Source organism: Paramormyrops kingsleyae, chromosome 23 (genome assembly GCF_048594095.1).
Source record: "Paramormyrops kingsleyae isolate MSU_618 chromosome 23, PKINGS_0.4, whole genome shotgun sequence".
Taxonomy (NCBI): domain Eukaryota; kingdom Metazoa; phylum Chordata; class Actinopteri; order Osteoglossiformes; family Mormyridae; genus Paramormyrops; species Paramormyrops kingsleyae.
The window spans coordinates 10,311,965-10,328,217 of record NC_132819.1 but is presented as its reverse complement, the minus strand read 5'-3'; the positions used below and the strand labels follow the sequence as shown (position 1 = coordinate 10,328,217).

At 45.9% G+C, this 16,253-nt stretch overlaps 1 protein-coding gene across 6 annotated transcripts; it reads right to left on the bottom strand.

The window, feature by feature from the left end:
* Positions 1 to 680: 680 nt before the first annotated feature.
* On the bottom strand, positions 681 to 15,361 carry LOC111839716 (cell adhesion molecule CEACAM1-like). Of its 6 annotated transcripts, XR_002837170.2 has the most exons (11): positions 15,206 to 15,361; positions 13,906 to 14,235; positions 12,734 to 13,009; positions 12,151 to 12,417; positions 10,876 to 11,154; positions 9,900 to 10,157; positions 9,137 to 9,254; positions 3,829 to 3,995; positions 3,336 to 3,380; positions 2,573 to 2,604; positions 681 to 2,029 (listed from the first exon to the last, which is right to left on the bottom strand). XR_002837170.2 is itself a non-coding variant. In XM_023803906.2 (10 exons), the coding sequence occupies exons 1-9, from the start codon at positions 15,252 to 15,254 to the stop codon at positions 2,586 to 2,588; spliced, it is 1,641 nt and encodes a 546-aa protein (XP_023659674.1). In that variant the 5' UTR covers positions 15,255 to 15,361; the 3' UTR covers positions 681 to 2,029; positions 2,573 to 2,585. The 6 variants fall into 6 exon arrangements, 4 of the variants coding, with proteins under 4 accessions (XP_023659674.1, XP_023659675.1, XP_023659671.1 ...); XR_002837169.2 differs by having other exon boundaries at positions 3,336 to 3,995; XM_023803906.2 differs by lacking the exon at positions 3,829 to 3,995.
* Between the last annotated feature and the right edge of the window lie 892 nt (positions 15,362 to 16,253).

Genomic DNA, 16,253 nt, shown 5'->3' with positions numbered 1-16,253 from the left:
ATTCAGTGTGCCGTCAGTCAGAGATAGGCTCCCCAAGCCTGCCTGGAGAAAAAAGTGAGAGGACATCGTGTGGGATCCGCCTGGCCCTTGGGAACAGCTGGCTGAGGAAGAAGGCGGCCCTGGCTGAGAAGCGGGAAACCTGTGCGTCGGCTAGCAGAGCGAGAAACGACAGACTACCGGTGTCACGTTCACCTATCAACTGCTCCCCGGCGTGAGGCCCCCGGGCACACTGACTTTCTGAGCTGCTTCTGAGCAGCCATGGAGAGGGGGGAGTGGCAGAGGGCAACTGGGACGCTGACAGAGGGATCTCACAGCGCCTCTACACCTCCCAGATGTGGGAGAGGTGCCGTGTTGCCTCGGGGGACTCAATCAGCACCCGTTAATTGGCCTGACAGAACACAGTAACGTCTGCATTCCGCCAACTACTGTGATCTAATGTAGCGCGACAGCCAAAGGGGACCATTCATGGCCAAAGAGCCACACCTCCGTCAGTAAGATAGCAGGGCAGCACAACCCCCCCAACGTCAACAAAGACCCGCAAGCCGAGCACCGAGCCACCCTGCTCTGAAGGCACTGGAGGAAAAGCACAGAAAAGCTGTCCGAGTGCTTCGCAGAAACATATAAAAACAGGTCAAATCGTCATAACAAAAATTTTACAATTGAAAATCTTATACGGTGAGTCATTAGTAATATTTTTATTTCTTTGGAATGTTGTTGGCATCGTCCTAAGAACCTTGATACAGTGATTTATCTCTGGCATCTGATAAACAAGTTATTGTTACGCTCACTGCAGTTTCTTTATAATGCCTTGCAGTTTCATACATTGATATGCATTGAACTCAGAACTGGACAGTATCATTCAACACATTATTTGACATTACCAATAAATAAGGTCAAGCGCGGGAAGTGTCTACAGCACATGGTGGGTGAAGTAATATTTTTGGATTTTTTTTGGGGGGGGGGGGGTCAATCAGAAGCAGCAAGCTAAGTATTACAATTCACTTTAATGAACATTCATTCGTTAGCCAGGGCCACCTGCTGTGCAGTTCCTTCTCAGACGTATGTAGGTGGGCATGAGGTTTCCACCTCCACATGACCCTCATGCCGCCTCACAGACCAAATGACATTAAAAGCTTGGGTCTGTAAACAAGCTGGGCATACTTTAGGGCGAAATACCAAGAGGCGCAAACCACTGAAGGTAAAAGCAAAAAACCAGTTCAGTTGGTGGAGAATTCAGTAAACATACAGTACCCAGAAATGACCTTAAAACAAAAGATTTCTCAAAACAAAGTTTTCTTTCTTTTTAACAAAATACACATAACCTGCCACCTTCTAAAAAACTATATTCATTTCACGTGCCTGCTTATCGCATCAGTGACTTTCGTGGTTTTAAAATGCAGAAGTTGCTTTCATTGATCCATTTTTAACATTTTTGCTATGTAGGAAGCGTTTCTGTTTGTAGCATTCACATCAAAGCCCGGCACCCAGAATCTCCCTCCACAAGAGTTACTGATTTACCCAAAACAGACGTGCTGACTCTTGCCATCTTTGCTGTAACTTGCATACGGCACAGGCAGTCCATTGATAAAAAGGTCGCACAGGCGGAGTGGGACTGGCTGGATTCTGCTGCGCTGCTGGATGACAGGTGACGCTTGTGCATCTCTTCACGAGGGCTTGATGTACAGGGAGAGCCTTGCAGTTTCCAGTGCAAATACGTGCAAGCCAGGGCAGTCAGGTGTGAAATCAGGCTGCTCCACTGCTCCAGCAGGAGGAGGCAGTGCAGGCAGCTGGGCACAGATTCACTCCTTCAGTGCCAGTCAAAAAAGGCGCAAAGGGAAGGTCACCAAAAGTGGGAGGAGCCTATTGCACGGCTGAAAACTATTTTCTGATTGCTTTTTTGGCCATCTTTTTGATCAGGAGTCCTGCCTGGTCGTACATCTGAATGCAGTAGCGGGGCTTGGATGGGGGTGGGGGTGGCGGTGGGGGCGGGGGGTCAGTGTCATACATGACGAAGGCATCAGTCCATCTCCTAGGTGGTGAGACAGAGAGGCCAGGTGTCAGCAACTTCATATGCACCCAGGGTTCAAGAGCAGACAGCAGCAGAACTGTAGATGGACACCAAATTTTTCTCTCTTACTCTTCCCGGCAGCGATTGCCATGTTAATCTCACAATGTGCTGTTTAGCTATAGTTGGGATGTTTTTTGCCTTCTCTGGCAGGAATAAATAAGCGGCAACCATAGCCTTTGAGGAAGAGCTTTACCCTGTGCCACTTTCAGCCCCAAAACCTCCACTTTCTGTTTCAGATCACATTTGAGCTCGCAACATGAACACGGACTCCAAATCACACCTGCCAGTGAGGAAGGCCGTCACGGGGCCAACTGTGCTCCGGAGCACTGTCCTGCCTTTAGAGGACGTGGCAAAGCCGAGAGCAGAGCAGCCACCGTGTGGGGAGTGCCATAGAAAGCAAACAGTGCTGCATGTCTGGCAAGCAGCTAAACCTGAACCAACAATGCAGCATATATGTCATATTAAAATGAGCTCACACTACCGGAACGTGGAGCTGTGACTTACCCATTCGCTGATGCTAGTACGGTGATTCGATCCTGAAAAGAAGCACAGGCAACAGAGAGACTATTGAGTCAATGATTGCTGATGTCAGTACTGTAAGTGATGTGTCACAAATGAGATTTAGCAATTATTCATTGATTCATCCAGGGAGAGTCTGGTTCAGCTGCCCAGCCTGGTGAGCTCTGTAGCTTGGGGCTCAGTAACAAATGTTCTTATCTCACAAATACAGTACAAGTCACTTTACTGTACATTTGGAGTCATATTGCCGGATGATTCATTCACAATCTATACCAGTGCAGCAGAACATTGATGCAAGGCTCTGAAAGAAAAGCCTATTAAGCTGCACGGAAAAAATCTGGATTTCAAAATATTCAACAAATGCAGAAATAGAATTTACCAGAAAAGGTTTGAGAGGGTATGCAGGTACTTCCATGAAACACTTGTTATTGTCTGTAACTCCATTGGTAATTTAATATGTAACATAATCCATGCAAGGTCTTTGGCCGCTCATTAAGACAATTCAGATTTAAAAAGATGATCTGGCTTCCCTAAACTTCATTTATCCGGTTATTGCAAAGCACTTAGTTGTTTTTTTCCCAACTGTCATTCCTTTAGAGATTTCTACTCGTCAAACAGGAAACACCTCCCTTGTAGTGGCATAAAGGAAGAATGATTTCTAGCAGGGCATATACTCTGTATGGGTGCAATCAAAAACTACAGACATGCCACAATATAAATCAATGATAATCTCAAGCAGAAGACAGACCTTTCAATTGTCTTACTGGATCCAGCACACAAATCCAGGTGAGAGCTACATTGGACAACAAAGGACTAGTTATTCAATTATTCAATTTATTCAATGACATGCTTTTTATGACCTGGAAGTACACTGTGCACTACATTACGCACACCTCTGTGTGCTGCAGTGTTTCAAAGCTCCTCCCTCCTCATTCATGCACTAGTAGATCTATGTTTCTTCCAGTGGTTTCATTATGGAAAACTGAATTTAAAGAATTTAAAGTTCAGCTATAACCGGAATTGAATTGTTAAATGCTCTTTTATTGACAGGCACAAAAATGATACCCGTACTATACGAAAAACCATGTCTATTGACACAGTAATGCAGCCGACTGAATACAGGGCTGTAGAGAATTTGTGCAACTGCAACTGATTTGCATATGATCTGTGTGAAATTAGCATAACTGTCAATGCTATGGAACAGTGGGTGAAGTCATGTGGGTGGAGCCATGTCCTCATACAGCTGAATGACGTCTTTCCCTAGCTCTCTGTATCTGCAGCATTAGCCTGCTCCCCAGTGTTCGTGCAGCTTTTGGATGGGCACTCCGCCTGCTCCCCAGTGTTTGTGCAGCTTTTGGATGGGCACTCCGCCAGCTCCCCAGTGTTTGTGCAGCACTCCTCTTTCTTCCTATAGTCCAAAAACATGCGGTTAGGTAAACCGATGTCACCACACTGCCCACAGTGTGCATGTGTGTGTTTGTATGTGTGTATGTGCCCTGTAATGAACTGGCATCCTGTCCAGGGTGTCCCTTGCCCTGTAATGGACTGGCATCCTGTCCAGGGTATCCCCTGCCCTGTAATGAACTGGTATCCTGTCCAGGGTGTCCCCTGCCCTGTGCCCTGTAATGAACTGGCATCCTGTCCAGGGTGTCCCCTGCCCTGTAATGGCCTGGCATCCTGTCCAGGGTGTCCCCTGCCCTGTAATGAACTGGCATCCTGTCCAGGGTGTCCCCTGCCCTGTAATGAACTGGCGTCCTGTCCAGGGTGTCCCCTGCCCTGTGCCCTGTAATGAACTGGCTTCCTGTCCAGGGTGTCCCCTGCCCTGTAATGGCCTGGCATCCTGTCCAGGGTGTCCCCTGCCCTGTAATGAACTGGAGTCCTGTCCAGGGTGTCCCCTGCCCTGTAATGAACTGGCGTCCTGTCCAGGGTGTCCCCTGCCCTGTAATGGACTGGCGTCCTGTCCAGGGTGTCCCCTGCCCTGTAATGGACTGGCGTCCTGTCCAGGGTGTCCCCTGCCCTGTAATGAACTGGCATCCTGTCCAGGGTGTCCCTTGCCCTGTAATGGACTGGCATCCTGTCCAGGGTATCCCCTGCCCTGTAATGAACTGGTATCCTGTCCAGGGTGTCCCCTGCCCTGTAATGAACTGGCGTCCTGTCCAGGGTGTCCCCTGCCCTGTAATGAACTGGCGTCCTGTCCGGGGTGTCCCCTGCCCTGTAATGGACTGGCGTCCTGTCCAGGGTGTCCCCTGCCCTGTGCCCTGTAATAGACTGGCTTCCTGTCCAGGGTGTCCCCTGCCCTGTAATGGACTGGCATCCTGTCCAGGGTATCCCCTGCCCTGTAATGAACTGGTATCCTGTCCAGGGTGTCCCCTGCCCTGTAATGAACTGGCGTCCTGTCCAGGGTGTCCCCTGCCCTGTAATGAACTGGCGTCCTGTCCTGGGTGTCCCCTGCCCTGTAATGGACTGGCGTCCTGTCCAGGGTGTCCCCTGCCCTGTGCCCTGTAATGAACTGGCATCCTGTCCAGGGTGTCCCCTGCCCTGTAATGAACTGGCGTCCTGTCCGGGGTGTCCCCTGCCCTGTAATGGACTGGCGTCCTGTCCAGGGTGTCCCCTGCCCTGTGCCCTGTAATAGACTGGCTTCCTGTCCAGGGTGTCCCCTGCCCTGTGCCCTGTAATGGACTGGCATCCTATACTTGTTAAGTAACTGGTTGAATGAATGAAGAAAAATCATGTTCTATTTTTTATGATATTTGAAAAGCAGGATAACTTACACCTTATATCTAAATAAAATTCCATGTCAGTTAATTGGTAATGTGTTAGAAACTGATACTCCTTATACTTAAATATGCACTATAAATTATGCACTGAATACCTTGTATTATTGTGTGTATTATTGTGTTTTTATGTATAGTTTTATGTATAGTTGAAATGATGTTACTGATTTATAGTTCAAGTTAAATAAATGTAAATAAAAGAATGAAATGTGTGTTTAGTAAATTAAGGTGAAACTAAATGTGTTTTTTGTAGTTTTAGAAAAATCAGGTTTATCTTGGTTAAATTGCAAAGAATGTGTTAGAAAAGCAGCAGCTGACAATCTGTGAGGGTTAATGCAGGCTGGGGGGGGGGGGGGGTGGGGGTGGGGGCTCACTCTGAGGGAGACCCTCATGTCACCTCCGGGGGGAGGTTCATTCTTAATAGCTAGCTACTATCCAAGTTTGCTCTTGTTCTTGCTGCGCTCATGGGAGTTCTACTTACACAAAATTGTTCTGAGGCCGGAACGAAAAATGATTCATTATCTCTCTGAACCAATCGGATTGTTGATGAGGTGGGTCCAAGGCATCTAATTGGTTGGTCCCACCTCCTCTAGTTGCTTGGACCCACCTACTCAATAATCCCATTGATTATCTCTCTGGACCAATCATTTTTCTTTCTGCCCTCAGAACATTTTTGTGTAAGTAAATCTACCATGAGCTGTTGCTGCTGGCTAATGAACAAGCTGGTTCTCACCACTGGATTCTCTACAGAAGGTCACCTCTTAATAAACACCCCCCAATACGCTCCTGTTAACAAAACAAAGCACCACTATAAAATATTTAGTAATGCCTTAGTTTTGTTTGTAATTAAAAAATACGTAATTAAGGTAACACAAAGGAATATGCCACTCCATGGTGAATTCATTGTTTTGAGAATGTTCACAATGTTATGCCTAAAACTACAGAAAAACACACACACCTTAAAAGGCCAAACCAAAGCCCGAGTCCGCAGCCTGCCTTTCTGCTGAGCTCCTCAGACGGAGCGCACCCCAGGAACGCACCCTGGGGACGCACCCTGGGGACACACCCCGGGGATGCCGGTTCCACACTGCCGGCCACGCCGGGCCACTGTTTTCTGACGCATTTTCAGCGCAGTCACCAAGAGCGTGATCCTCGCGGGTGTGTCTAGCAAACCCTGAGCTGTGCACTTCTGAAAAGAATTTTTAAGACACAGAATGTAAAAAAACTGACAGTCATTGAGGGCCGTGTTAGGTGGAGGTTCTCCCTGCGGCTGTAGCTACAGAACCGACCGTGGAGGACGGGTACTGAGGAGAGAGGGCCTGTGCAGACATGACAGACATTCCCAGCATACGCAAACTCCTTCCTACAGCACCTCGTCTAGCCTCTCCCCCACCCCCACCCCCACATACGCGACAACTCAGGAGTCACAGACCCTAACCCTGACAAACAATAGCTTTCTGCTCAATTTACTCAAGTGTTTGGATCAATCTGTTTGCTCATCTGGCTTCTTAAGGGAACAAACTACAGATCGTGTGTCCCTGCTTTGTCACTTTTATTCCTCTTCATCTTATTTTGTTTTAAACGGAAAAAGAGGTGGGGCCTGACATTTGGACAGGAATCTTCCTGTGCAGCTTGTTGCAACTCTGCTGGAATGCAGTCTAACGAATCTGCCACAATGAAGACACCAAGAGCCTTAATCCATCATGGCCGAAGTAACTCTTGAGGAAGAATGGCTACACCAGTCTTTTGGAATATAGTCCTGTTTTCTTCTTAGGTCTATTACCAATTTCTGTCCAGTGCAGCTGTACAGCAGGTACATGGCAGCAGGCACTGCTCTGAGGCAGGTTTCTGGGAAGCAGATCCAGTGAAAAAGGTGAAGTATGTGTGGCTGAACACAGCGTAGCGCCATGAAGTGCAACCTCCAATCATCAACTACTGTCCTGCATGGCACTTACAGGGTTTACAAACACATTGCTAAATCTATGCACAGTAATGTAATGTAATCTGATTCTAATGGCACGGACAGTGCAATTATATCAGCAGAAGCCATGGAAAGCAGGCAGTGTGAGTCAAGCACTCTCTGCGGCACTTCCTGGGCGGCTGGCTTTAACATCCATTAAAGACTACATTTGGTCTATCCCATGAAGTCTTTGTCTGCCTACAGACAGTCATCGTGCGCATTTGCATGGGCAACGTCTCTCTATGTTTCCCCAAAGCCCTGCTTACTGCAAATGTGGCTGGTGCATTAGCAGGTAGTACTGCGGACAGCATTGGCCTAAAAAGCCCTAAGTGTCACTGACAGAGACAAAGCTGTGAAAGAACTTCCACCACGACCATAAGCACATCCTGAGCAGCTGGACAGAAAAGACCCCCGAGGTCATCTGAGAAAGCTTTACTCAGTGTTGCCAGAATCAAGACCAAGCAGAGTGAAGCAGCACTCAGTTTCCATGCTCCCTGTCTGTGGGACAAGCTTCCTGAAGACCTGAGGTCTGCTAACACTGTCAGCTCATTTAAATCAGGCCTTAAAACATTACTGTTTGCTGCAGCTTTTCAAATGAGATCAGCATTATTTATACACTACAGCGTTAATTCTTCTTAGTTATTTGTTTTTGTTCTTATTGTCTATAAAATGTGATTTTAATGTCTTCTAAGTTAATGTAACCCTGTGCATCTGTAAAGCACTGTCAATTGCTTTTTTATGTCTGACTTATGCTGTCTAAATAAACTTGCCTTGCCCTGCCTTTTGCCTTTTGGGTGAGCGAGACAGTTTTTCTGTACTGCACCCTTCCTGCGTCTCTAACTGAAAACCGATGGAGCTGTTGGGGGTAAACAAACAAACCTGCTGGTGAGGGTTCCCACAATCCCATAATCCTCTCTGATCCCACATGCCTGACTCACTCCTGTCAATTGTGAAACGTACTAGGTGCTGCAGAATAATTGAATTCCTGAATAATTCTGGGAATAACGCCCTTCATTTGTCATGCCTAATAATATGTGGAAATCTTCGGAGCATAAATGGTATCCTGTTGCATAAATCTTATCCTGCTACAAGCACGCTAGTGGTTTGCTATGGCCGCTGCATCTCACATCTGCCACTGATACTACACACAACTAATGTCAGCTTGAGAATGTGCAGTATTTTACGGTCATTACAGCATCAGTTTTGCTGATAAAAATAAATAATATTAAATAAATAAATATAATTTTTAAATCTCCATATTTTTAAATAATAATATTAGAAAGCAGTTAAATATTTTTATGGTTAAAAGAAGAAAATTATATAATTATAATATGTAAAAACTAAGATATTAGGTACTAAAAAATTGATTAAACAGAAAAAAATCATAGTCACAGCTGTATTCATTCAAATATCCAATGTATTTCTGTATCCTAAAGTTTAATTTAATAAAGGCTCAGTTATGACTGCCTAGTCAGGCATATAATATAAAGGTGTAAAGATGACTGCGAATCAGTGGGTCAGATAAAAAACAGCATAGCTGTCAAAGTTTCAACATATTTCTAAATTCCAAAAAAAAAAACAATATTATAATGAAGTATTTCTGGACCAGCTCATTTTCCAACCCTCCTTAAAATCCCTCATATTCTGCCTGAAGAGTGATCACCCCACAGAGAAGGGCAGCAGCAGAATGCATGCAGAGACGCAGAAGCAGATGCAGGAGGAGTGGGAATGAGGAGAGGAGAATGAGGCGCCGGGTGAGCAGGAGCGAGGAGGAGACCTGGGGGAGGGCTGCACAGCCTGAGGAGGTGCACTTACTTCCTGCGCTTCATGAGGGATTTGGCGATGATGGCGATGAGAATGACGGCCACCAGGACCCCGATGATGATGCCCGCGACGGCCCCCCCTGAGAGCGGCTCCGGCAGGGTTCCCTTCTCTGGGCAGAAACGCAAGGCAGGGTCACACTTGGCAATGCGGCCTTAAAACGCCACCCTGATACATACAGCAGCACCTGGGTGATATGCTGCACTCATTACTGCAGAGTTCAGGTGGCATATAAACACAAACATATAAAGCAGCATATAAGCACAAACATATAAAGCAGCATATAAGCACAAACATATAAAGCAGCATATAAACACAAATATATAAAGTAGCATATAAACACAAATATATAAAGTAGCATATAAAATCAAACATAAAGTAGCATATAAACACAAACATATTTGTAGGGGGGTAAATTGTCAGGGGGGCCGGGGGTAGACCAGGCTTATTTGTTTTAGGATGAATGGCTACATTTAAAAAATATTCAGTTTAAATCAAACAAAAGATGGTGTCCTTTGGTGGGAGGCATTTGGGGGGGCACAATGTCCCCCCCATGGCGTGACCTGCTGTGGCACCTTGGTTGCCAGATAACGCTTGTTTTAGTGGCAAGAGAGAACAAAAAGCTGTTAGACTGGAAGGTTATGCTTCTAAATGGACTGTTGTGGTCGTCCCGCCCTGTGCTGGGCTCTCTAAGGCCCCTCGCCGCCCCCTGCCCCCCCCCCGGAGCCAGCACTGCCAGCTTTGCGTGACGCCTCACCATTCACAGTAAGGGTGTGGGGCTGGGACCAGGCGGTCATGCCTGTCACCACGTTCCAGGCCTTGCAGGTGTAGCTCCCGGTGTCGCTGTACGCAGTGCTCTCTATGATGTACTTCGACGTCGTCACAGCCTTTACCGTGTCGTTTAACTTCCAGGTGAAGTTGCAGGCAGGTGCTGCCTCTACCACGCAGTCGAGGTGAACGAGGTTGCCCACCTCCACTGCTTCCAGTCCGTCCACGTGGGCCTTTTCCGGGCCGTCTGTAACACACCTCCGTCCGTTAAAGCTAATCACGCCTCGCCAGGGGACCTTCACGCTGCGCCAATCAAGTTATTTTTCAGTTGCTGAATTTTTTGCCACCTCTGTTTGCTCTCGGGGCATAAACACCAGCCGTCCCCTACAGGCACGGTGCACTTCTCAGTCGGAAAATGGGACTTCGGATTTGCCCAATTGCTGCATGTAACTGAAATACCGCCCAAAAGAACTCACAGATTCCCTTTCTCCATTCACTCTTTTCCGCATGGGAAAAAGCTGCAGAAATTAATTTTATGGAAGGACTGGAGTGTTAGAAGCCTGGCACAGGGTGTGGTGCCCCCCCCCCCGAATCACTGCGCACACACATGTCACATGTGTCTGCACAGAAACACCCGGCTAAGCTTAGATTAGATATGACCAGGCATGCCATGAAAGAGAAAACATTCTAATCAGAGAGACTGGGAACCTAAAGCTAAACACTTGCGTAGAAACGGCTTGGTCCTGGGTGCGAATAGCGTGATTTTTGTAGCCCCACAACAGCTGTTAGTATAGCTGTATGTTGGGCTCCTGGTACGTTGACAGAGAGAGGCCAGCATGTGTCAAACGCCCACTTATTTCCCAATATAGCAGGAAGCTGGAATCCAATGTGAGGAAAAGCCAGTATGCAGAGAGTATGGTTCCAAAGGGACAAAGTCACAATGCAGACATCATCTTTATACTCACAAGTGACATTCAATCTGTAGATTGCGGTGTCTGTGCTGACAGGATTGGTGACTTTGCACTGGTACTCGCCGTGGTCCTTTCGCTGGACAGGGCTGATGAATACGGACGTCTTATCTGCAGAGATGGTGACAGAGCTGCTGGGGACCAGTGGCCTTCCATCCTTCTGCCACTCCATGGTGTTGAGGGAGCCAGATGTGGTTTGACACGTCAGGTTAGCTGAGCTATTGCCAGCTATAAGCGGCGTTGATGGGCCCACGATCTTCGTGTTAGATACTTTCTCTGCACAGGGACAGACGAGATCACAAGGAAGAGCAGATGAAATCCCAGTGCTCAGTGGCGATCTTCAATCACCAAATAAATGAGGACAGTCCAAGGAAATGACACCATAGACATAAACAGTGTGACGGGGAAGCACTAAAAGAGCAGCAGGAAAGGCTGGACGAGTCCCTCCTAGCACGGCTGTGACGGCCATGTCACAGATAAGGCCAAACCGAAACAGAGTGTCAAGGAGCTGACAGACAAATATGTGAATTATCGCTTTCCTGTGATGTAATATCCTCAGAACTGATAGTGGCCATAAACAACAGGTGTCTGCATTCACAGAATTACTGGAATTACTGCCTGCCACACTCGCTCAGAGAGCAGCTATCGAGAGGGCGCTATGTGTGAATATGAAGCATCATGGAGGAGGGAACAGCACTTTACACTTGCAGCCTGGTGAAAGGAGTGCAGCGTCTCCGAACAGGGAACAACTAGCTGAGTTAATCAGCCATAATGTCCCCAGGTACTCCAGCAGCAAACAGATGAAAAGGTGATGCCACTTGTGTAGAGTTAAATACTTTTTAGCTGTCAGGTTAATTAGAAATGCACAATAGGCTTTAGGATGCAGAAACTACGAAATTATAAAGTCGGTGTAAAGAATACAGCTTTGAAAACAACACAGATACGGTTATATAATCCTGCAGCTTGTAACTAAGGAGTATATAAGGCAGAGTGCACAGTGAGACAGTGGCGAGTGACAGTAACGCGCATGAACGGTCACGCCCAGGGTGTTAAAGTGAAAAGCATAAAAATCTCCTGAAGCACACTTCATAAAGAAATCATTTAATGACACGTTAACAATGACACACCACTCAAACATTATTCCTACCATTCATGTGAATATTCTAACAGACGAAGAGAAGAAGAGCTTTCACGTGTGTGCACTTAGCCTGGGCAGGCAGGGCTAGCAGGCCCATCGCTACGGAGGATGGCCACGAACGCCAGCTGACTCACCATGGAAGGTGAGCTGCACGCTCTGGGAGGCCGCGTACCGCTGCGTCTTGCCGTTGTAGGCCCAGCAGGTGTAGTTGCCACTTTTGTCTACAGCAACATTATCCAGCTTGTATACTGGGCCTACATCTTTGAGCACGTTTCCATTGACAGCCCAGGAGAATAATGCAGCAGGACTGGACTGGGCTGAGCAGTTTAGGGTCACATTGGACCCTGAGGTCAGTGGTTTTAATTGAGGAGTTGCAGTCACCAAAATATTTTCGGGTCCAACTGAAATACACAGGTCATGTTACATTCCAATACATTGAAGAATTTCAGTAAGCAGAGCCTAAGTGTCAGTAGAGGTTAATAACAGCCAAGGGAAAAGACTAATTATGTCAGAGCCGTGGCATTCAAATGAACCGCAAAACACACAGGTTCAACGGTGACAACTGAAAACCTGTATCTTAGATACAGGAATTTGAATGAAAGCAAATATATCTAATATATCTTTCAGGTTTCATGGTTCCTTTCTGTTGTGACTTAGTTCTGTGATACTGAACTGACTGTGGAGTGTGACGGCAGGCCGAGCTTCAGAGGGACTTACAGCTGACGTCCAAAGTTAAGTTTGCACTCTGGCTCGTGAAGACATTCTGCACCGTGCACTTCAGAGGACCCCGATCGTACCTCCGGATGCTGGAGATGGCCAGCGTGCTGTTGCCATTGGTCAGGCTCACACGGTCACTAGGCATGATCTGAGAACTGCCGTTAAACCACTGGAAGAAGAGGTCAGAGCCCTGAGCCGTGCAGGTTAGGCTAACGGTGTCATTGAACTCGACAGCGCTGGTCACGTTGGCTGTCACGGACACAGCAGTGACAGGCTCTGCGGAACAGGAAACACAGACAGAGCGTGTTAACTGCACACTGTCACCATAGACAGAGCGTGTTAACTGCACACTATCACCTTCTCCACATGCCACTTAGGCCAGAGTCTGTGTCCAGCCATATATAACTACAAATGTAGCCTGATCGAATCACTTTCAGACATGTAACAAAATAAATCATAATAATAGTAGAAATCTCTCCCGCACCTGTCAGAAATGTGCACGTATTATCATGACAGAAGATAATTCACTAAACAGTGCACCATATCCATAGGATTTCAGTGTGGTTTAAGTTGAACATGGACACTGCACAGTCACAGTATAAAACACTTTTGGGACTGTCTGAAAATTCACAAACGGCGGCTAAAGCGGGCTGTGCCACTGAGATGTTTATTCAGCACGGAGTCCTGTGCTCAGGCAACGCCCTGTCAAAGCCAGAGAGCTACCACACCTTCAGAAACGCCTGTGGACTTCATGCAGCTCCTCTGCTTACTCGCTCTTCTACGTGACGCACCGCTGATTTACGACCTAACCCTTTCTTTAACTTCCGAAAGTCTAAATGAGGTTAAAAGAAACAAATGCTTCCTCTTCTCAGCTTATAAATGAGAATTCCCTGGTGTGGGGCATATAAATGCCTTCCTTGGTGTTCTGAATTAGCTTGTCTGCAGGGCTGTAGGAACTGGGGGACATGGGGAGAACATGAACTCCCCAATATTTAATTTGGCTTCAGCCCTCTGGCAAAAAAAATTACCTTTACATTTAAATTATTAAGCTGTGTCCTGCCAACATCATCTTCTCTGTGCCTACCCTACCTGGTCTCCCAGATGCTCATCATAGCCAGGCCACCATTGAACTTCGACCAGCTCTCCATAAAACACAATCAGCTGCCACTCACCATAAACTTTGAGGACCCTCTGTTGCGGCAGCATGGTGCCATCACTAAAAATCAGAGTAACATCATAAGGTCCCGAGTCTGTCAGCGTGAGCTTGTTGATCTGCAGGGACCCTGTGGTGATGTCCAGAGTTGCCCTGCCGTCGTATATGGGCCCGAACTTAACGTGTTGGTTAACATAGCTTGCTACAGGTACACGTTGTCCACTCTGGCTGGTGACCCAAACAGCGGTGGCGAAACTTGGAAGCGGCGAAGGGGGGTTTATGATGCTTAGAGTTGCATTGCCACCCACGATGCCATTCACGAGAGTGGTCTGCTGTCCGACGCAGCATCCTGGGGAATGAAAAGCCAAAGGAGACATATCACACAGCAGAAACCACAAAGCATCACGGCATGACGTCACGTCAGCCCACCAGTCCAGGGATCACAACCATTTGTGATATTTATTTATAGCCAAACTGCAAAAATAAAACATGCTAAGGGAGAAACAAGCTGCATTTTGAATTTCATCGCGACTGACATTGAAACACACACACACACACACACACACACACACACACACACAGGTTTGTAATTATATCTTTGTGGGGACTCTCTATTCATTTCTAAGGGGGAAATTTAATCTAATCCTAACATGACGACCTTAACCCCTAACCAGCCCTAACCTTATAACCATAAGTAACCAAACTAAGTACGCGACCTTTTTTTTTTTTGATTTCATTCACAGATCCTTGTGGGGACCTGAAAAATGGTCCCCACAACGTCAAAATAACAGGTTTTTATTACATTGTAGGGAACATTTGGTGATCTATTTTTTGAACATGGGTCCTGTTTATATGGTAAATCTCATCACAAAATTCAAAGTTTAGTTACGTCCCTCAGCCTTAATACTGTAGGTTCAGTCCAAACACGACCCAGATCAAATACCACGATAGTCATTATCAGTTATCGGAATATAAATAAACCTGTAAACAGACTGAAAAGTTCAATGCGGATACGGCACAAATGGGTAAAAAGCACACTTGGTAGGCTATCACTTTACAATAATGCTCCATTTAGCCATTTTTAAATGGTAGCTACCAATACATTTTGAAAAACGGTGCTATAACTTGTTTATAATTGTCTATTAATTATTTACAAAGTGATACAACCTAATTAATAACTTGATTATAAACCATTTGTAAAAGATTAAAAGGTTAGTCTTAAAAGAGCAGCCTGTTAGGTGGGACCGCTCACTTTTTCTGCGCATATCCCAAGCCAGAATTACTTTTCACTCCAATGCATAAAACATTATATTTCTTACCTATAGTTGAGAAAAGCACAAAAACGAAATGTAGGTTTTTCAGATCCATTTTGGATGAGCAAAGCCTTGCGATCGCAGTTTAGTGAAGAACCTGAAGCCAGACTGACTCGATCCTTACGTACCCAGCCGAGGCGCCTAAGTACGGAAACGCCTCTTTTCACGCAATCGAACTAGGAAAATGGGAAATATAAGCACGACTGCAAAGCTTTGGTTTTGACTTCACCGCTTGTAAGAATAACACAATCTTAAGTTTTATAATTACGAACTGTATTATAAGCATTTGTAGAATGATTACGGTAAATGTATAGGCTATGCAATCCACTCATCTTCTAACCACTTACACAGTAGTGGGTCGTGGGGGTATAGAGTTCATATTACAAAATGGGTATTAGAAAACAAATTAATACAGTGAATTAGTCCATATACAATCGTTATTTGTTTAATTAAATTAATACTTTTATCAATTCAATCATGAAATCATTAATCTTATCTCGCCATTGCCCTATAACACCTGCATGTACCAAAATGACAAGCCAGCGTATTTATTGGCCAATTATAATTTTCATTTAAACTTTTTTCTCACTGCACCTAGTTTTAACGACGAGCTTCGTTCCTTTAACTGGCAACTATTAACGCTTTAATGCTGCAATTGCAACAAGATTAACCGTGATTCATAATAGTGCCGTTTATTTGGTTTTACTGACTCCTTGTGGTAGGTATTGTTGCACTGGCGACACAGACCCGACACGGCAGTTCAGCTGTTTCACTTCGCCTTGCTCTCCCCCCTAAAGAAGTGCAGGCTTCTGTCCCTACGCCTCTTACCACCCAGTCCCATCCCCTAACATATCCAGTGCCTACAACACCACAATCCCCTGGGACATATGCAACTAAAGCAGGGGGAATGTCTCATGCACCACATTATATAAAACTATATAAAATTAACTTATATTAAATGCAGTTTGTCAAAACCAACAGTACTTTTGTGAGAATGCAAAGTTTGTATATGTTTTCATAAGGTTACAAAATAAGTCTCAATTAATAATCATTT

Coding starts and splice junctions, on each gene's coding strand:
- LOC111839716 (XM_023803903.1), bottom strand. CDS start 15,254: ATGGATCTGAAAAACCTACATTTCGTTTTTGTGCTTTTCTCAACTATA. Junction 11,155..12,150: donor CGTGCAGCTCACCTTCCATG/GTGAGTCAGCTG, acceptor GTCCCTGTGCAG/AGAAAGTATCTAACACGAAG. Junction 10,158..10,875: donor CTACAGATTGAATGTCACTT/GTGAGTATAAAG, acceptor GGTGTGTTACAG/ACGGCCCGGAAAAGGCCCAC.